General features: G+C 42.0%; 1 protein-coding gene across 2 annotated transcripts in view; it reads right to left on the reverse strand.

Moving 5' to 3' along the window:
• Nucleotides 1-22,923, reverse strand: part of LOC148041867 (Methylthiotransferase) — a 39,596-nt gene that overhangs the window by 7,713 nt on the left and 8,960 nt on the right. Inside the window, exon 2 of one of the 2 annotated variants that reach the window (XM_087683512.1) lies at nucleotides 16,367-17,455. In XM_087683512.1, coding sequence (XP_087539638.1) covers nucleotides 16,367-17,455 — 1,089 coding nt within the window. Of the gene's footprint in view, nucleotides 1-16,366; nucleotides 17,461-22,923 lie in introns of both variants that reach the window. The other variant, XM_087683504.1, reaches the window with a different exon arrangement.

Raw genomic sequence — 22,923 nt, forward strand, 5'->3', positions numbered from 1 at the left:
ACCTCCCTTGTCTGAACGCAAGGTATTCAGTCGCCGGCCAGAACAGTTCTCCTCAAAGAGAAGCCAATCCTTGAAATGAGAGAATACCTCCGACTTCAAAGTCAAAAAATAGGCCCAAGTCATCTTGTTATAGTCATCTACGATCAACATGAAGTACAAGTCCCTCTTCAGGGACTCAGTCCTCATCGGGCCACAAAGATCCGTAGATACAAGCTCCATGGGTGAAGTAGACCGCCTAGAAGCTTTGTTGGGAATCGCATCCCGATGCAGTTTCCCACGAATGCAGAAGACACATGGCTGATGGCTCACCACTATGTCCGGCAATCCTTGGACAAATGACCCTCGCGATACCTTCCGAAGGTACTCATAGTTCAGGTGGCCAAACTGAGCATGCCATAGCTCGGATTGTGTCTGAGAAGTAAGAAGAAGAGAAGTAAGAGCTGAAGAAGACTTCAATTTATAGACTCCATTCTCCTCATACCCTGCAGAGAGAACCTTCCCAAGGACTCAAACAGTATCACTGTCAAACTTCACCAAGAGGCCAAGAGCACAAATCTTATGAACCGAAAGTAAATGATACCCCAATCTTGGCACATGCAACACCTCAGAGGTGTGGGTACCACCACGTCCATCTGGAATAAGCTACATCTCACCCCGCGCAACAATAGACACAAAAGAGCTGTCTCCAATGAGAATCTACCCACGTGAAGGTCGCAAATGGGCAACACCAACGGAAGGAGTCATGTGCCGTGAGGCGCCACTATCCACAATCCACTCTCGAGCCTGGGGAGCTGCCATCGCAGCATGAGAAGTTGTCGGTGTAGAGTCCTCAATGACTGCTAAGTGTAGAAAAGCAGCTAATGAGGGTGCAACCACCACTCCAGAGTCCTTCGTGTCCTTCTTCTTGATATCCTTATTGTCTTTGTCGAGACAGTCCTTCTTCCGGTAACCGGTCTTTCCACAAATATGGCAAGTCGATTCCTTCTCCTTGTCCTTCTTGGATTTGTTGTCCTTCTTTTTCTTCTTTTGGTCCTTCCCCTTCTTCTAAGCGGCTTGACCAGCCAAGACCTCCGACTAGGAAACATTCTGTCCCTTCAATTGTTCCTCCTGGTCCAAGACCATAGGAACCGACTCTTTCCACCGAAGAGTCGACTCTCGCCCTGAAGCAATAAGAGCGGAATAAAAAGTACCGAATCGTGGCAGCAATTGGGATAGTAAAGTGATCGCCATGTCTTTGGAGGAAATAGGCTTCTCCGCATTTGAACCTGCATTTGAAGCTGTTAAAGCTTGTTTATGTGTTCCCAAAGCAAAGAAGACTTATTCACGGACAAAGTCCGCATCTGCACCTCCAAAGAAACTCTCTTTATCAGGGTCATCTGGTTGTACATTTGGTTGAGCTCCAGCCATATCTCACGAGCCACCGTCAAGTGCTCGATGTGAGCGATCACGGCTGTGGTGCAAGACAGAAACAGAAAAGATCGAATCCTGGCATTTAGTTTGTCCCAATGAGACTGGGCCTTGGTCGACTCCACATGAGCATTAGAAGAGAGTTTGGACTCATCGCTCACCAAGGGCCTGTTAATCTGTAACAACTCTATAGAAACAGAATTTGTATCCTTTTTCATTAATTTGTCTATATAATGATTTATTAAATTTGTTTCCTTTACACTAATTAGATGTAAAGAAAAGTGCATTGCAGCTAGCCACTGATGAGTGGTCACGGGTTATGGTGGACCCACGCGGTGGATTAGAGAAAAGATAGTTCACACTTCCACCTATATGGCCCGATTGGGCGCCTGTGATCAGAACTCACGCATATCAGGGTTAGACTCGCACACAGAAAGGATTGATGCCTTGAAGTGTGGGCTAGATCCGCCAGGAAAGACAGTTGCAATCAACAAGATGGCATGATCATGAAAAGCTTGTATAATGTGCATGTGTGGGCTGAAAGCTTGAAATGCACATTTCTTTGCATAGGAAAGTCACATGAAGATTCTGATACTGTTTTTGCGATGTACACAGAAAAAGCTTTCATATGACACCCATATTGGGAGGTCTCTAAATTTTAGGAGCCTCGAATTAGCCTAAAAATGCTAGTCCTAAAAAATAGGGATGTCATTCTTAAAATAGTAAATTCTGTACTCTGACTATGCTTACTAAATTTGGTTGTTTCTATTCTTGACAGTATTCAACCCAAAAAGGAAGGCCATAGAGAAGAGACAAGTGTCAAGACACTTGTCACACAAGTTTCCAAGAGTCCCACCACTTGTCACATCTCATGACATGTGGCTGGACACTTGTCTTGTGCTACTCCACTTTCCCCTTTTGTACTAGCTCTTCCCTCTCCTATAAATAAGAGCTCGTTTTTCTTTATTCAGCATCATTTTTCTTTGCTGTAAACTCATGTACAGCACCCACAGATAGCCAGAAACTGGCCCCATCCATCCCCATCATCATCTCCCACTTCTCCATTATCAAATTCCTCCATATTCCCTTTCTATCACTGCTGTTTTACAGGACAGCAAGCCTGTAAATTCATTACAGCACCTCCTTCTCGAGCTCTTTCTTCCATTTTAGCAACAAAAAGCAAGCCCTATCCATGTACTACTGATCAACGATGGAGAAAGGCTGATTTCCCCTCTTTCTTCTCTCATACTGTAAAGAAATCAGTTTTTATCATTCCATAATAGATAATGCATGTGTGTTTGTACATGGACCCTCAATCTTGTCTCCGTTACTTTTACATTTTCATGGCTGTAATTTTGTGAGTAATTTTCATTTTCAGCTTTAAGTGTTCATTCTCTTTTATATTAAATCTCGAAAACAAGCGAATATCATAATTGTTAAGCATACTACGTTGTTCGGGGCATTTACAGTGGTATCAGAGCTTTGGCTCGGTCCTCACCCCAACACTGGTAGTACTTACAATTATAAGTTTGTTTGTTTTCCGCCCTTGCATTGAGTGCTTGAGCATATTTTTAGAGTCTCAATGGATCAGTCGAGTGCTATCCTTCAAGCCATTCAAAGTCTTAGAGAGAAGAATCAGCAAATTCGTGAGCAACTTCAAACTAGAAAAAGTTGAGAATCCCAAAGAATTCAAGGAAAGAAGCCCATCTGCTTCAAGGAGACAAAGCCATACCAATGAAAGGAGCCGATCAAGAAGTCCAACTACTTCTAAGAGGCAGTCCCATTCTACTTCAAGACAAAGAAAGAGATCATGTTGAAGCTCATCCTCTTCTTCAAAGTCATCTGGCGCCTACTCTGATGAACCCTCTTCTAGTGATAAAGAGTCACACCCTTCTCGTGAAAGACCTCATCATCGTCAAAGGCGTCGACATTCTTCACCCTCGTCTCCATCTTCATCCCCATCAAGCACTTCATCATCTTCAACCTCAGGATCCGGGCATGGACGAAGGCATAAGAAGAAGAAGAAGACTAAGTCACTATCTCAACTTGAAAAGAAAATCAAGTTCAGTATGTATGATGGTTCTCGAAATCCTGATCTTCTTCTGAAGTTTATTCGTCAATTTCAAATTTTGTATGGTCGTGACAAGTATAAAGAAAAAGAAAAGATTAAGTTTGCAGCTTATACATTTGACCGACTTAGCCCATACTTGGTGGACGGGGTTGGAATATGATCATGCTGCCCCAAAATCATGGCGGTCCTTTGTTCGCATGATACAAAGCCAATTTCTTCCTGTTCATTTCAAAAGAGATGTAAAAATGGAATGGGATTAGCTTTGACAAAGGAAAAATGAGTCACTTGGTGACTATACCAAGAGATTTTGGGAGCTACTTTTGAAGGTCCAACATTTCAAGAAGATCAACTGTTCGGAAAAGCTTAGGAAGTTTCAAGGAGGTTTGCATTTTAAACTTCATACTGCTCTTAATCATTATCATTGTTCTAGTCTCAGGGAACTCATTGACCATGCTGAGACATGGGAAATGGAGCACAATGGCAACAAATCATTCCAAAAGAATGATAAGAAGAGAGTAGCTGATGATGAGGAGTATTCAGCCCCAAATGAAGGACAAAAACAGCGGCAAAAGCAGCCATCAAATCAAAAGAATATGAAGCCCTATGCACCTCCTAATGCTCCTCAATTTCACTCCAATCTATACCCACAAGCAAAGCAACTTTCCGAAGAAGAAAAGCAGCGCTTCATGAAAGAAGGGAAGTGCTTTAAATGTGGACAAACAGGCCACATAGCGAAGCAATGTCCAAACAAAGGACAAAACAAGGTTTCTGACAACAAGCCTAAGTCGCCAGTGAAAATCAATGCTATCAGTGATGTAGTTGCAAACACAACTCACACTCCAGAGATACGCAAATTATTAAAAGCTTGGGGACAGTTACAAGATAAGCAAGCACTATTCTTGATAGATCTTGGGGCGAATGAAAATGTCATTTCCTTGCAATTAGCTAAAGAGCTTGGATTAAAGAATGAAGAGATGGACACTCCGGCAGAAGTTCGCCAAGCTTTAAATGTCGATGAAGGTGACACAGTGAAGACTGTGACACCCTACATTGACAAGCTCAAGTTTCAAATTCAAGGCTACAGTGACAAAGATACCTTCTATATCGGAGACCTTGATGGTTGCGATGTGATTCTTGGCATGCCCTGGAATCATCGAGTAGATTTAACCATCTTCTCTCATAAAAAGAAGGTAGAACTCACCAACAAAGGCAAGAAATACGAGATCCAAGCTGGAGTTTCTGGAGACACCATACCTATGATAAGCCATATGCAAGTCTCTAGAGCAATTAAGGATTGTGTTCAATGTTGTTTGCTTTATGTCACTGATGTAAAAGATAATATGAATGCTGAAAACCAAAAGCGACTTCAGCTCTTGGAAAAGTATAAAGAGTTCCCCCAGAAAGGCCAAAAGACACCATCATATTGATATTATTCCGGGCAGTTCTCCTCCTAATATAGCACCATACCGTGTGAGCTGTCCTCAACAAGAAGAAATCAGAAAGCAAGTCGAAGACCTACTCAACCGTGGGCTAATTAGGCCAAGTAGCTCACCATTTTGTTCACCGGTTCTTCTTGTTCAAAAGAAAGATGGCACATTTAGGATATGCATTGATTATCAAGCCCTCAACAAAATCACTGTGAAGAATCAGTTTCCTATTCCCAGAATTGACGACATTTTGGATCGTCTAGGAGGCTCAAAGGTTTTCAGCCGCATTGATCTAAAGAGTGGTTATCATCAAATTAGGGTAATACCACAAGATGTACACAAAAAAACTGCTTTCCGCACTTCATACGGTCTTTATGAATTCTTGGTGGTTCCTTTCGGATTAACCAATGTACTAGCCACCTTTAATCAAATGATGGAGCGCATCTTTAGAGAGCATCGACAATATGTCGGTACTTTCTTTGATGATATTCTTGTCTTTAGCAAGAATGAAGAGGAGCATCATCAGCACTTGGAGATTGTTCTACAATTACTTCAACAAATCAACTCTTGGTAAATGGTAAAAATAGTGAATTTTTCATGCATAAAATAAATTACCTTGAGCATGTCATCATCTTCTAAAGGGATTCAGATGGATCCTAAAAGGATCAAGATAATCCAAGAATGGCCTCATCTTCATGATGTACATGAGGTGTGATCGTTTCTTGGCTTATGCTCTTATTACCGCCGCTTCATCAAGCATTTTGCACATATGGCTTCTCCACTTCATGACCTTACAAAGAAGAAGACCTCTTTCCAATGGAAGGAAAAAGAGAAGGCAGCCTTCATAAGGCTGAAAACAGCTCTTACTTCTAGACCTGTTCTTATCATTCTAGAGTTGGTAAAACCATTTGTGGTGGAAGCAGATGCTTGCGGTGATTGTATTGGTGCAGTGCTAAATCAAGAAAGCCATGCTGTAGCCTTTGAAAGCCGCCGTCTAAATGATGTGGAGAAAAGGTATAACATTTATGAAAATGAGCTCTTAGCAATGGTTCATGCTTTGGAGATATGAAAACATTATCTTTTAGGCAATGAATTCCTTATTAAAACTGATCATCAGAGCTTGAAGTATTTCAAGACTCAAAAGCATTTGCAGGAGAAACATGCAAGATGGAAAAATTTCTTGTCTATGTTTCATTTTCAAATTATGTACACTCCAGGGAAACAAAATGTAGTTGCTGATGCACTTTCTAGAGTGCCTCGCATTGCAACTATTACAATGGCTCATCATGAAGATTTTCAAACGATGAAGAATACTTATGATGAAGATACTGATTTTGCAGCAATTTGGTCAAATTTACAGCAAGGAGGTTCTCATCCAGATTATTCCATCAAAGACGGTTACCTTCTCATGAACAATCAACTTTGTGTCACTCTTCCTGTTCGACAAAAGGTGCTTAAAGAAAGTCATGAACCCCCTTATGCAGGGCATAGAGGGAGGGCAGCCACTCTAAGTGCAATTGAGCGCTACTTTTATTGGCCAACATTACGAAGAGATACACATAACTTCATTGAGGCTTGTCTAGTATACCAAAAATTCAAGTATGATAGGCAGAAGACTCCAGGATTGTTGCAACCTCTTCCAGTGCCCAAAGATCCATGGGAATCTATCACAATGGATTTCATCTCAGGTATTCCAAGAACACCTCAAGGTCATGATATGATTTGGGTCATAATTGATCAATTCAGTAAGCAATCACATTTTATTCCATGTCATAAAACATTGAAATCCGCACAAGCTGCAAGACTTTTCATTCAACATATCTTCAGATTACATGGTATACCTTCTGAGGTCATTTCAGATAGAGACTCCAAATTCACAAGTAACTTTTGGCGTGCTTTATTTGAGAATTTGGGAACCACTTTAAAGTTCTCCTCAGCTTTTCATCCTCAAACTGACGGCCAAACAGAGGTGATGAATCTCACTCTTTTGGATATGTTGAAAGCTTATGTTAGTGAACATAAGTCACAGTGGGAGAAATATCTTCCATTATTGGAATTTGCTTACAATAATACAGTGCACTCATCCACAGGGAAAGCTCCAAATGAAATAGTACAGGGTAAAGTGATTCCTCCTCCAATTATTCGCACTAAAGATAAGATTTTTGCTGCTAATGAGTTTGCTTCAAATTTAAAAACAGCAATGGATCAAGTTCAAGCCACTATCAAAGTTGCCCAAGAGCGACAAAAGAAGCAAGCAGATAAACGAAGAAGACCTTTGGCTTTTGAAAAATGTCAATATGTCTTGCTAAAGTTTGATAAAAGCAGGCTCAAATAAGATTTCGGTCAAAATTCATCTTTTCCAAAGCTCTCCAGCAGATACTTTGGACCCTTCAAAGTGATTGAGAAAATAAATGAAGTTTCTTATCGACTTGAGCTTCCTGCTCCACAATGCTTTTCATGTAAGTTTGCTAAAACCTTACATTGGACCAGAACCAAAGGAACCCATTACTGAAGATCTCCCAGAAGTTGAAGAAATAGAGCAACTCTTGAAACCTGAACAAATTTTGTTTCACAAGGATCAAACCACGAGAAGTGGCCTTGTGACACGAAAATTCTTACTAAAATTCAAGAATCTACCCACAACAGATGCACACTGGATAGATGAAAAATTCATGAAAGATTACCCAAACATTCTTTAGTCATATCAAGAAGCTTTTCAGTTGAGGACAGCTGAATAAAAGCCAGAGGGCTGTCACAACTCTATAGAAACAAAATTTGTATCCTCTTTTATTAATTTGTCTATATAATGATTTATTAAATTTGTTTCCTTTGCACTGATTAGATATAAAGAAAAGTGCATTGGAGCTGGCCACTGATGAGTGGTCACAGGTTATGGTAGACCCACGCGGTAGGTTAGAGAAAAGATAGTTCACACTTCCACCTATATGGCCCGATTGGGCACCTGTGACCAGAACTCACGCATATCAGGATTAGACTCGCACACAGAAAGGATTGATGCCTTGAAGTGTGGGCTAGATCCGCCAGAACAGACAGTTACAATCAACAAGATGGCATGATTATGAAATGCTTGTACAATATGCATGTGTGGGTTGAAAGCTTGAAATGCACATTTCTTTGCATAGGAAAGTCACATGAAGATTCTGATACCGTTTTTGCGATGTACACGGAAAAAGCTTTCATATGACACCCATATTGGGGGGTCCCTAAATTTTAGGAGGTCCCTAAATTTTAGGAGCCTCGAATTAGCCTAAAAATGCTAGTTCTAAAAAATAGGGATGTCATTCTTAAAATAGTAAATTCTGTACTCTGACTGTGCTTACTAAATTTGGTTGTTTCTATTCTTGACAGTATTCAGCCCAAAAAGGAAGGCCATAGAGAAGAGACAAGTGTCAAGACACTTGTCACACAAGTTTCCAAGAGTCCTACCACTTGTCACATCTCATGGCATGTGGCTGGACACTTGTCTTGTGCTACTCCACTTTCCCCTTTTGTACTAGCTCTTCCCTCTCCTATAAATAAGAGCTCGTTTTTCTTTATTCAGCATTATTTTTCTTTGCTGTAAACTCATATACAGCACCCACAGATAGCCAGAAACTGGTCCCATCCATCCCCATCTTCATCTCCCACTTCTCCATTATCAAATTCCTCCATATTCCCTTTCTATCACTGCTGTTTTACAGGACAACAAGCCTGTAAATTCATTACAGCACCTCCTTCTCGAGCTCTTTCTTCCATTTTAGCAACAAGAAGCAAGCCCTATCCATGTACTGCTGATCAACGATGGAGAAAGGCTGATTTCCCCTCTTTCTTCTCTCATACTGTAAAGAAATCAGTTCTTATCATTGCATAATAGATAATGCATATGTGTTTGTACATCTTTGCATGATCTTGTGAGAGTGAGAATTACTTCTTCTCACTCTCAGGTTGATTGTAACTAAGCTCTTCCCTAAGGGACTTGGGTTGAGCAGAAATACATTCCTTCGAGGGGGGGGGATTGCCCATCTTCAACCCTCAATCTTGTCTCCATTACTTTTACATTTTCATGGCTATAATTTTGTGAGTAATTTTCATTTTCAGCTTTAAGTGTTCATTCTCTTTTATATTAAATCTCGAAAACAAGCGAATATCATAATTGTTAAGCATACTAGTTGTTCAGGGTATTTACATAATCTCCTCCATTACCAATTCCACCAAATCATAAGACTCTAAAATGGCCAACATCATCACCCGCCAGATGCGGTAATTGTCACCATCAAGCTTTTGATCCGTTGGAAGAGCCAGTAGGATAGGCACCTTCCTGTCCATGATCGCCTGGAACTCCGAATCAATCTCTGTAAACATGTTAACTTGCAATACCTAAACAAATGCAAAAATACCCCCCTCGGACTGTGAAAACACAGCCTTCTAGGACTGATTCCTCTGCTGCCCAAACCTTCTTTACCCGCCAGAGGCAATGAAAAGGTAAAATCTGCAATGGAAGGCCTCAAACGCAACCTTCCTCCCCTTCGAACAACAATAACCTGCAGCAAATTCACCTATTAGACTCCTTTCCCACACGCCCACGCTCGTTTCAGCCTTGATCCGATGCACAGCCCTCTTGCTCGCCCTCAAAAACCTGGAAACGCAGCCTTGTGTTGCGCTGAAATCTCCTCTTTAGATAGGTTCAGCCCTCAGTCAGTCTATCTTCACCGCTCTGATACCCAAAGACAAAGAAACTGAACATAGAGAGAAGAGAGAGAGAGAGAGAAAAGGAGACAGTGTAAACGCAGAAAATATGCGGTGTAGTATGCTGTATAAGAGTGCAGAAATACACAAGAGGACACAGGAAATATCTGCGTATGTCTCCGACTTGATGACCTCAATCTCCGTCAGCTGGAGCACAATCTGTCTCGGCCAACAAATCTCAAGTTCAGAATCTGAAATCATTGAATAATATGCCAACAATGTGCTGGAGGACTGCTATATAAAGCAGAAATAAAAGACAAAATAAACAGGTCGGCTGCATTTAATGGAGCCGACTGCAATAAAATAATGCCTAGAAAACTGTCTGACTGCACTGCAAGCTGCAACGTGGCACCTGTGCAGTCTGTTGGCATGGCACTGTACTCTATCTGCTGTCCGACTGCTGACGTGTCCTCTACTGACCGACTGTCCAGGAAATGACACTGTCTAACAATAACTCCCCCTCACTTTTCCCTAATATGTTAAGTCTACAGCTCACTTTATCCTTATATTGTTAGCTCTACAGCTTGAGTCCCTCTCTCTTGACAGACCATCAATGCTTCCTGCATAAACAAGTTTGACAGTCCAGACATTACAGCTTGTAGAGTGAACAAGCATAGAGCAAACTATCAGATGCACACCTTCTGGCTCTAGTCACATGGATTCATGCTTGTCAATCATACATGTCTGTTTCTTTTTGCCTCTAACCTTGTGCCTAGTGTCTTACTGGTTCTCAAGCATGTTGGGATAAAGGCCCGTTTGACCTCTGTGTAAAGTACACGCGCATTATTTAGTTGTACATGTGAATGCACCCTTACGTGCCTTAAGTATAAATATATTTTATTTTTTGTGTACCAACACATTGTTGGTACACTCAAATCTAATCGTTCTTCCACTCTGCTCTCTCTCTCTCTCTCTCTCTCTCTCTCTCTCTCTCTCTCTCTAGCCGTCGCACTCTCACACTCACTTCTCGAACTTCTGCATAGTACAGCTGAGCTCCAACAACTAATATCAGAGCCTAAGGTTCTATGTACGCTTCCCAATGCCTTCCCAGTCAACAGACACAGCTGATAGGCGATACGTAGTCAACAAGTGAAGAAGGCCAGCAGCCAAGTAGAAAATTGCTCGCGGCAACCAGGTGGGACCAATCCACCAGCAGGCGACGGCAGCGCAGTAGGCATGACAGACTTGTGTCCAGGGCATGAATTGGTTACGTGAACCAGCGACAGGCGGCGTAAAGGCGGGCAACTAACGTGACGGGTCCAGTGGGCAGGCGCAGCAGTCACATGATGGAGGCGACGCTGGTAGGCAAGCGACGTGACATGACGGGGTAGGGTCAACGGACCCCCCCCCAAGTCAATTCCTTTTTTTTAATCAAAATTTTTTCTTTAATCTCTTCATTACCACTTGTCTTGACGGGGGTTCACGCGCTGGAGGCATAGATCTCAGATTTGTGTAAATTCGAGCCCGAAAATTTGGGGCTTTTCCCAGATTTGACCTCGTTTATGCCTAGCAATGATTTTCAAGTCAAAAATTGCAGACATTGTGTGTGGTGACCTCAATTAATTTGGGGATTTTGCCAAATTAGTCAGAATTTTGCTCTTTTGAGTAAAATTTCTTGACATTGGATCCTGAAAAATTGGGGCTTTTCATGTATTGATAAAATTCTGCATGGTTGGGTCAGATTGGCTGACATTTACGCAAGTTTGGACCTGAAATTTGGGGGTTTGTGTAGAATTTGGTAAATTTCTGCATTTTTGCCCGTGTGGTGGCTGGTTCATGTACAAAGAGCATAGATTTATTACCATTTGAGGAGGAACAACAGTGTGTTTGTTGGTTCAGCTTGTGCTTTTGCGGTTCAGGGGCATTTACTCTTGTGTTTGCGATAAAATGGCTGCAACTTCTTCCAATTCGCACATCAAGAGTTTGACGGAAATCAAACAGCTGGAAAGACCGTATGCAAGGCATAACATTGTTCCTAAAGGATTGTGAGGATACTTTACAGGAAGATAAACCTGCACTAATGTCTGATGCAGATCGGGGCACAATAAATAAAAAGGTTGTAGCTTACATTAAGATGGGTGTCATTGATGACATCTTGACAAACATTAAGGGTTTAGATACAGGTTATGCAATATGGGAGAAGCTGAAAACTACCTATGAAATCACCACACTTGTTAATCAGGTGCATTTAATGCGCAAGTTAATGAATATGCGACTAGATGAGTCAAAGCCTGCAAAACTGAGCACTTGAGTGCATTTACAAGGATTTTAAATCAGCTCAAAGATGCAAATTTGGACTTTGATGATAAGTTGAGGCCGATCAAGACATTGCCTGACTCTTGGGAGACCTTGGTGGTTTCACTCGACAATAACCCTAATCTCTCATATGATGAAGTAAGGGGTTCAATCTTGAATGAAGAAATTAGACGTATGTCTAGAGGGGAAGACAGCAACTCAGCTTATAATGTAAAGAGGCAAGGTTGAAAAGAAAAATGCAAATGCAAGACACAGAAAAAGAAGTAAGAGCAATGGAAAGCAAAAGAGTGACATTACTTGCTATCACTATGGTCGGAAGGGCCACAAGAAACCTGATTGCATGTATTACAAGAAGGAACAAGAGAGAAAGAAGAATGGAGGAGATAAAAAGGAGGAGGAGGATAAGACAGATGCATCTAAGACAACCAAAGGCAAAGAAAAGGCCAACGTGGCCTCTTGTGTGGTCATAGAGGAGCTTTCAGATACAGAGGCTGATGTATTATATGCAATTGATTATGATGCCCTTGTATGTCGCATGCAAGATATGCAAATTACCAAGGCTGATGTGATTGATGCACTTTTGTCAGTTGATGATGGTGTCACTTGGACTTGGATTGTAGACTTTGGTGCCTCTTTCCATGTAACTCCTTGCTTGGAGTGTTTTGCTATGTTCAATGTAGGCAGTTATGGAAAGGTGTATCTTGGAAATAACCATGCTTGCAGCATTGATGGATTGGCATTGTACACTTGTCTTTAAAGTTTAGACAATGGGCAAGAGCTTGTGTTGAAAGATGTCAGATATGTGCCTGGCATTAAAAAGAGTTTACTATCTATTGGTCAGCTTGACTTGCATGGTTACACTACATTGTTTGGTGGTGGTTTTTGGAAAGTGAAAAAGGGTTCCATGTTGATTGCAAAAACAAAATTTTAAAACTTTTAATACATTTGTCACCACTCAGACAGGTAGAAAGCTAAAATGATTGAGAACTGATAATGGGGGTGAGTCTACATCTACTAAATTCAAGTCCTTTTGTGACTTGTATGGAATTAAGAGGGAGCTTACAGCCCCTTACAGCCCTTCTTCAAATGGGGTGGCTGAAAGATATAATAGGACTCTGTGTGAAAGAGTGCAATGCATACTGTCCACTGCTAAATTTCCTCATGAATTTTGGGAAGAGGCACTCAAAACCGTGGTTCACATTTGCAACCACTCTCCAAACAAGTCCTTAAATAATGGCATCGCTGAGGAGGTTTGGTCTGGCAAATAGGCCTCATATAACCATTTACATATATTTGGCTATGATGCTTTTGTGCATGTTAGAGATGAGCTTAGGAACAAACTTGACCCAAAATCCACCAAAGGCATTTTCATGGGCTATGGTAATGAGGGTGAATTTGGCTATAAAGTGTGGTTACCTCAATCCAAGAAAATTATTCATAGCTGTAATGTTGTGTTTAATGAGGCAAAATTGCTGAAAGGTACTTTAGCCTCAAGTGAAGATATGAAAAATGTCAAATTTCAAAGTTTGCAGCCACCTATTACTTCAGAAAATGAGCCTCATGGTGCTATACCACAAGCTGAAACTGATGATCAGCCGGTTATTTTTGAGCCAGATGATGATGGACAGCAAATAGGAGCACAAGGAGGTCATGGACAGCAAGATAGACTTGCTGATTATGAAAATGCAGGTGCTGGTAATGAAAATGAAGGTTCTGTACAACATGAACAACATGCTGAAAATGGCTTACAACAGCCAATAAATGCTGAAAATAATATACCTCCAGATGTAGATCCGATTCCTGAAAATGTTGATCATTGGGTATGCAAGTCTACAAGTGTAAGAAGGCAACCACATAGGTTTGACCCCTCCTTGCATTATGTGATGCTTACAGATGAGGGTGAGCCTCTTATATACAAAGAGGCCAAGTCATGCGAATTCAGCAATAAGTGGGAGCTAGCTATGCATGAAGAGATTAAATCTCTATATGCAAATGATACTTGGGATCTTGTGTCATTGCCCAAGGGAAGGAAGCCACTTCCAAACAAATGGGTGTACAAAGTAAAGACAGTTGATGGGAAACCCAAGTACAAGGCAAGACTAGTTGCCAAAGGGTATGCACAAAAGGAACAGATTTTCCAAGAGGTCTTCTCACCTGTTGTGAAGATGACCACTCACATGTGCTTTTTGCTCTCACTGTTGTATTGGACTTAGAGCTGTATCAAATGGATGTAAAAACAGCTTTCTTGCATGGTAACATTGATGAGGAAATCTACATGAAACAACCCAAGGGCTTTGTAGTTTCCTGAAAAAGAGCAAATAGTGTGTAAACTAAAATGTAGCCTGTATGGACTGAAGCAAGCACCACGGCAAAGGTTCAAAAAGTTTGACACTTTTATGTTATCTCATGAGTTTACACGCAGCCATGTAGATCATTGCTTGTATATGAAAAAGGATACAGATGGCAGCCCCATTATACTTGTTTTGTATGTGGATGATATGTCGCTAGCTAGGAAAAGAAAGACTAGCTTGGATGCTCTCAAAAATCAGCTAAAATCAGCTTTCTCCATGAAAGATTTGGGGAATGCAGAGCATATTTTGGGCATGAGGATTCGTAGGGATAGAATGCAGAAATTACTATTTTTATCTCAAGAAAAGTACATTGAAAAGGTACTGGACAGATTTAACATGGCTGAAGCTAAGCCTTTTGGGATACCCTTACCTCCTTATCTTAAGCTTTGTAAAGCCAACAGCCCAAAAGATGACGTGGAAGCAAATGCTATGAAGGGAGTCCCTTATGCATCAGCTTGTGGCTCTCTTATGTATGCTATGGTTGCTACTCATCCAGACATTGCTCATACAATGGGAGTTGTTAGCAAGTTTATGTCAAATCCTGGCAAAACACATTGGGAGGCTGTCAAGTATATTATTCAATACCTAAAAGGTACACAAAGAAAGGGTGCCACAGGGTTATTGTGATGTAGACATGACAGGTGACTTGGACACTCATAGGTCCACTGGCGGATATGTCTTTACAATTGCTAGTGGGGCTATTTCTTGGTGTTCTAGGTTGCAAAACATCGTCGCACTGAGTACCACTGAAGCTGAATACATATCAGCTACTGAAGCTTCTAAGAAAGCTATATGGTTGAGCAGACTTACAGAGGATCTCAACATGTCTATGGGTACTGCAGTTTTGGGATGTGATAGCCAGAGTGTTGTGTGTCTGGCTAAGAATGCCATATATCATTCACACACAAAGCATATAGATGTGCGATATCACTTCATTAGACAGATTCTGGAAGATGGTCAAATCACATTGACCAAGATCAAAACACAGGACAACCTTGCAGATATTCTCACTAAAAATTTAAGCAAAGGTCAGCACGAGCATTGCATACGACTAGTGGGTGTTGGTTAGAGGTTCACTTCGGACCTTTACATGGGAGGTTGTTGGGATAAAGGCCCGTTTGACCTCCGTGTAAAGTACACGCACATTATTTAGCTGTACATGTGAATGCACCCTTACGTGCCCTAAGTATAAATACATTTTATTCTTTGTGTACCAACGCATTGTTGGTATACTCAAACCTAATCGTACTTTCACTCTGCTCTCTCTCTCTCCAACCATCACACTCATACTCACTCCTCCTCAAACTTCTGCGCAGTACAGCTGAGATCCAACAAAGCACATCACAAGGTCACTCCTCAGGTGCTTCAAATATTAGTTCACGTGCTTCCCTCCGCCTTCTTCTTCATCCATGATTTCCCTTTTCTTCTTTATCTAGACATTGCCAACCTTGAATCAATAATAAGCAACTCCAAGTTTCTACAATATCTAGCAGATGCCTTGTGTGTAGTAATAGTAATAGGTTGATGTTCTTTGTGATTTGAAGTTAAGAAAACCATGTGGCCACTTTGAGGACTCCAAGTCTATATATCTCTATTCACATCATTTGAACAGCAGACTCAAGTCACATGAGAAGCCTTGTCAAAACATGCCATGGAATGCAGACATAAAACAATTTCGTATAGTTCTAAAAGATTTCCTTGATTGCATCATAAATATACACACCATGGCTCAAGTTATCAGTTCCTAGTGACAGTTTCCAGCACACAGGCTATATAAAGGAAGTGAAGAAACCAATATGGCCCAGCCTGTTTTATCCATCTTAAGAAAGACCAGATTGTTTTTGGATGTCAAACATAAACTGGCCACCTATCTTTGATATGCAGGATGCATGTAAAATTTGTCACCAATACCTAACTGCAACTGGGGACTAGGAAGAAAGATGCAAAAGACTAATAACACTTAGGTAGAACTTGACATAGTGACCCCAAAATTAGAGAAGTTCAAAAAGAAGAATACAAACAGAACACACAATGACAGTGGTTGAACTTTCTCAAATTGGTACTTTTGGCATTCTCTCCTAACAATTAGCCTGAGAAGAAAAAATTACCAGTGATGAAATCACTGCTCAAACTAGATTCTGGAAGTATACTCCGGATTCTTTCTACAAGTGTGAGATAGGCCTCCCGACTATAACCACGCCGCATCCTTTCCAGAATTCTCGTACTTCCACTTTGTGCAGGTAAGTGAATACTTTTGCAGATGTTTGTGCGCTCACGCATGAGGAAAAGCAACTCATCAGGAAAATCCTTTGGGTGAGGAGAGGTGAATCTAAACCTCATATCTGGAAACTCATCAGATAAGAGAGTAAGTAGGTCAGAAAAACGCAAACCATCCTCTTTATTATGGCAAATGCTGGAGAAGCCTGAGCTGAGATGCCATGGATGCATCCGTCCAACCATGTCCTCACTATATCCAGATGTTGATTTTGTATCATTGTAGCTATTTACATTCTGCCCAAGCAACCAAACTTCCTTTATTCCTTGCTCTTTCAAATATCTGACCTCATTTACAATTGAATCAGCTGGGCGTGACCTCTCTCTTCCCCTTGTAAATGGTACAATACAGTAAGAACACATATTGTTACAGCCCCGCATGATTGAGATGAATGCTGTGACAGAACTTTTGGAGATCCTGACTGGTGTGACATCTGCATAAGTTTCTTCAAGTGATAACAATGTATTAACTGCTGTATGACCTTGGTCAACAGATGCTAAGAGCCGAGGAAGGTCTCTATAGGCATCAGGACCACATACTACATCAACCATCTTATTAGACTCAATCAGCTTCTCTTTGAGCCGCTCAGCCATGCAGCCCAAAACAGCCACTTTTGGGGGCGGTTCATCCCTCACAATATGCACTCCCTCACTATCACGATTCCATTTGACCTTTATACTTTTGAAATAGTTTAGCCTGTGCCAAATCTTGTTTTCTGCATTATCACGAATAGCACACGTATTTATCAAAATTACGTTAGCATCCTCCGCCTTCTCAACAATCTCAGTATATCCAGCCTTCTTCAAGATTGAAAGCACAATCTCCAGGTCATTTACATTCATTTGGCACCCATAAGATTCAATGTAAATACGGCCCTGCTGCACAGGATCCACAGGAGCCCCAGGAAGATATGGAACCTGCACTGCACTGCATGAAGATAACAATGAGCTCTCTCTCTCTCTCTCTCTCTCTCTCTCTCTCTCTCTCTCTCTCTCACACACAATTACAAGAAACTATGGCAATAACAATGTCATTTGCATGGTCCTTATCTTCCAAGCTATGGCACTCACGTAATGAAAGCTGTAGGGACGTTCTAAATGCATATGTAGACATAAAGGAGCCATATTCGAGACTTAAATGGTCCAAGGAACCCAAAACCTCGTCCAATAAACCATTTGTAGGCACCAAGCCAAGCAAAGCCTCCAAAAAGCCAAAATGATTTTCCACATACACATATTTTCGCTTCTTGTCAATTCTAAGTTGTATGCTACAAGGGGCATCCATTGCCACAAAAACCAGCACTTAAGAGCTATCTCAATGTACATCGTAGCAGATCTCTGTAGAAAAACTCAAAAAAGCCAAGAACAAACTCTCAAATGAACAAGCAAAACTCACAGCTCAATGTAGGGGGGTATAAGTGACACAGATGCAAATCTAGGTGCTTGAGTGTGCCAAAAAAAGGGGTGCAGAGGAATAAAATGGGCATGATCAAGATGAAGCTAGACAAAATATCTTAACACCCCCTCTCAAGGGCATGTAAGAGCAAAAGCAAGACGAGTGAGCAGATGAAGCTAAGAAGAGTACAAAAGTAGTGGGCAAAGAAAAACGTTGTGAAGATATGCTAAGGTTTGCACTGAGGAAACACAACGTGAACGACTAAGACTAAAACACAAAGACTCAGACAAAGACAAGCAAAACTCAAACACAAAACACAAAAACTCAAAACTCAAACACAGAGACCAACACAAAGAGAAGAAACTCTAAAGTGAATGGATGTTATAAATGAATATAAGAGTGTACAGAATGCCCAAGGGCAAAGCAATGTAGTGTTAGAGAGTGACATCCACCAAAGACGGAGCCCAAGTGTTGTGACCACCAATCGGAGTGTCAAAGTGCAAGAAACACCAAACGCTCATCACTAGAGTGTCAAGGAACTAAGACAGCAACAAGACAAGTCTTTGTGATGTAGACGGCCTACTAGACAGCAAAAACGCAGATACTACAGCAGTCGCCCAATAGGAGAGATGGCAACAACCTATCTCTTGGCACCAAATGCTGAAAACGCAAGCTGATTAGGTGCTATGATGACGCAGTAAATGGAGACCTCCAAACAACAAGGCGATGGCTGAAAACAAGCCGCCTAGGGCTAGATAGTGATGGGCTATAGTTGGTGATGGCTAGACAACAAAAGGTATGCTAATGGCTGAAATCTGCACGGTAGAGTGAGAAACTTGCACAAAAGGATCAAGCTGAATGTGTTAGAGATTATCATTCCCTGCACAGTTTATGAGTGTTACCGTGTGCAGAGCAGGATAGCGCAGCAGCCAAGGCAGACGCCACATGGCAATCTGCAGTCGGCCAAGCAGGGGCAGTCGGACAGTTCTGCACCAATTGGCTGCATTAAACCAACCTGATCATTTTTGGCCTTTTCTTTTCTGCTATTTATAGCAGCCCTCCAGCACATTGTCACTTACTTGTACCTACAAATTACAGCCTGCTGGTGACAGAGACAGCACCCACGCTGACGAAGATTGAGGTCCTCAAGGCGGAGACATACACAGATATTCTCTCTGTACCCGTGTATAATTCTGCATTCTTATACAGCATTCTTCATTGCAGATTTTTTGTGTTTCACTCTCTCTCTCTCTCTCTCTCTCTCTCTCTCTCTCTCTCTCTCTCTCCGTTCACTCTTTGTCACAATCATTCGCTTTTGCATTGCTTCACTTTGATGTGGTATCAAAGCATTGAAGGACTGACCTAGGGTGGACCTATCTAAAAAGGAGTTTTCAGCGCAACACAAGGCTGTGTTTTCAATGTTCAAGTGCGAGCAGGTGGGCTGCGCATTAGAACAAGGCTGAGGTGGGCGTGGGCGTGCGAGAAAAGAGAAGATTTGCTAAAGCTGCTGCTGTTTTTCTGTTGTTAGAGAAGAAAGAAGGTTGTGTTTGGCCTTCAAGTGCAGATTTTACCTTTTCATCGCCTTTGGCGGCGGCTGAAGAAGGTTCAGGAATCAGAGACAAGAGCCCTAGCAAGCTGCATTTTCACAGTCAGAGGGGGCTTCTTTTATGCGTTTGTGCAGGCATTGTAGGTGAAGATGTCTACAGAGACCAACATGGAGTCCCAAGCGATCATGGACCGGAAGGTGTCTGTCCTACCAGCTCTTCCATCATATCAAAAGCTTGATGGCGACAATTACCATATCTGGCGAGTGATGATGTTTGCCATATTGGAGTCTTAAGATTTGGCGGAGCTTGTGATGAAGGAGATCAACCGGCCCTCAATGAGAGATGAGTCCAGCAATCACTTAACCAGTCAGAGAGTCAAGAACCTCGACTGTGGTCGCTGTAAAGAAAACTGCTCGCCCCAACCGGCAAAGCTGCTGAATAGATAACAAGTTCACCCCAAGTTGAGGAACATGATATACATTGTCCAGCAAAGCCAGATCCGGACCCTTGTCAGTGGCAAAACTGACGCAACCTTTAGCTTGAATCTTGACCGAGGAGTTGTTTCCTACACGGACCCGCCCGGCTGCAGGGGCTCGGGTACGGAAAATGTCCTCTATAGGAGTCATGTGATGTGTAGCTCCACTGTCCACAATCCAAACGAGAGCCGAAGTGCTCGGCTGTGACGAGTAGGCCTCTGCAGTAACCTCGTGGGGAGGCAACTCACTGATGTGGACGAGACTCGCATCTGATGTCTCTATGGAGACGATATGGGCCTCTGCAGACCAATCAGACAAGCCCTTTGGAGTTGAGAACGTTGTCGACTGAGATGACTATGCAGTGGCAGTGTGAGCCTGACCTTTAAACTGCCCCTTGCCATCACCCTGCCTTCCCTGCTGGGGGTTGCCCAACTAAGGGGCGGGGGTCTGAGACTTGGGTTTTGGTGATGTGCCTCATGCCTTTGATCGACACTCGTCGTCAAAATGGCCAGCCTTATGACAATGTTGATAATACCTATTTTTTTTAGGTACATTCTGCCACCCAGGTTTGAGTTGTGACTGGGAGTTTCCTTAAGAATCCCCAATTTGATTTAGCATTTGAGTATGATTTTGATTTTGAGTGGAGGTTTGGATTGGATTGCCCTTCTCTTGTTGCCCTTTCTGAGAATGAGCAAGAAGAGCCCCCTCTGAAGAGGAATTCATATGAAACTGATCGAACAATCATGCGTAACGCAACAGCTGACACTCAAATTCATAGAATGTAGGCATTGTAGGCTTTGAAACTATTCCTTCCACAAAATTGAAGTATTTCTTGGGGAGTTTATTTAGGAACAATGTGACCTGATCGTCAGAGGACCTGGGAGTCTCCGTAGTGGAGAATTCAACGAGGAGACGCCGATACTCCGCCAACTTGACTTTCAAGTCATCTCGGTCAATGATTTTGAAAAGCTGAAGCTCATGGTCAAGATTAATATAACAGATCCTATCTCGAGCCGCATAGCGGTCAATCAAGTGTGCCCATCGCTCTGACGCTAAGTCAAAATGCTAAAGCTGAGAATGAAACCTTGGCAATAAGCCCTACATCAGCTCGACAATAGCGGAGGCATTCCTAGCCTTCCATGAGCGGACGACCTCGTATGGAACAAATGCAGGATCGGGTTGGGGTTCCAACCCCTACACTAGATTCCATAGGTTCTGTGAATCAAGGATGTGTCTCATCAAATTCGACCAAGTAGTAAAGTTTGACCCGTTAAAATGAGTCTTGTCATTAAATGCATTCTTGGCAGAAGATGAGCTAGAACCATGAGGTGTCGGGTGGGTGGAGTAAGATGATGGTGGGAAAGATGGTAGAGGTGAGAGTGTCTGATAAGAGTAAGAAGGAGAGGGAAGAGGTGGGTAGACAAAAGTAGGCTGTGAGTGTCCAATGAGTGTCGATTGATGCAGAGGCACTGGAACATGAATGTTTCCATAAGGTGCCGGTATAGGTGGAGGCACTAGGACACAGAAGCCGTGTCCAAAGTAAGGCTAGGACACAGCATTATGACCAGGAAGGTCCACTAGGCAATGCCATGGAGGCAAACTATGGAGGCAATTAATCCACACGCAGAAGAGACTAAGTGGGATACCCAGGTTGCAATGATTCCGAATGTGTGTATGAGGTAGGTGGAACACCACCTGGTTGAGGGAAGGATGAGGTCCTAAAGGATGTGCCTATGTTTCCATAACCCCGGAGTGATGTGCGGTGCGACATGAGGTGTTTGAAATGGAAATGTAAATGGTGTAAATAAAAGTGGTGAAGCAACGGAAGAATGTGGTGGGATGGGTGGATTTTGAAAGTGAGGTATACAAGGTGCAGATTCTTTTTGTTCATTTTTATCATTTAAAGACTGAAAATGAAACTGTGAAGATGATGATACACCATGTAATGAAGTGAAAGGAACACCAAATTCATTCTGATTATGTGAAGTAGACGGAAAAGAAGGAAAGACAGAAGAAGAGTTACTTGGCTTTTTCTTATAATCCTCGCGACATGTGTTAACATACAAGAATTGGTCCTCTAGAGGACCTTTTCCGTAGTCAACAGATTGGACTCTTTCTTCCATATAATCTCTACCAGTATATTGCAAAACAAAAGAGGTAAAAGAAGAAGGCACAAAAGACGAATCAAAAGTACCTTGCACCGGAGAGAATGGAAGAGTCTAAAAAAATGAAACATACTCCAAATCTTGCTCTCCAAGAGAAGGGCCCATCCCTGATGGAGGTCTCGACGGCCCTGCAACATCATCAGACTTGCGCGCAACATCTAAAGAGTGAAATCCATGCATACCTTCATTTAGAAGCTTTTCTTGAAGGGCAATCCTTCGGTCAAGCTCCTCAATCTTCTTTTGTCGATAGACTATAATCAATTTATATTCCTCAGAGGTCAACTTGTCTAGGTCGGAACTTTGTGGAGCAAGCTGATCGGCCTACTCTCACTCGGTTCTCGGCATAGACTGATCTGGAGACTGAATCGATATTGATGTATTCGAAGCCATTTGAACCTATTGTTGTTCTTGCTTCTTGCGAAGAGCTTTTAGATCAAAGCCCTAGCTTTCTCAGAGAGTACCAGGCTTTGATACCATGTAAAGAAAAATACCCTTACACAGAAACATAAACAAAAACCATACGACAAAGCACAGACTGATAAAAAGAACACAGTTAGGGTTAGGGTTAGAGTAACTCAAAGACAATGAACACAGTGAATAAATGAAATGATATGACTACTAATAATACGATGCTCATGCAACAAACACACTATGCAGTGAATGAATACTGAACCTCGAACTCCTGTATCCCTAGAATCAAGGCAGGGATACTGAGCTGGAGAGTGTGTCGTACTCCGAACAGATCCCGAATCGCAGCAAGACAGCCTCTGGATGTCGAACACCAGCAAACGCAATAGTGAGAAGTTG

Source organism: Lygodium microphyllum, chromosome 1, assembly GCF_053477565.2.
Source record: "Lygodium microphyllum isolate KBCC chromosome 1, Lygodium_microphyllum_v1.1.10, whole genome shotgun sequence".
In the NCBI taxonomy this organism is placed as follows: Eukaryota; Viridiplantae; Streptophyta; class Polypodiopsida; order Schizaeales; family Lygodiaceae; genus Lygodium; species Lygodium microphyllum.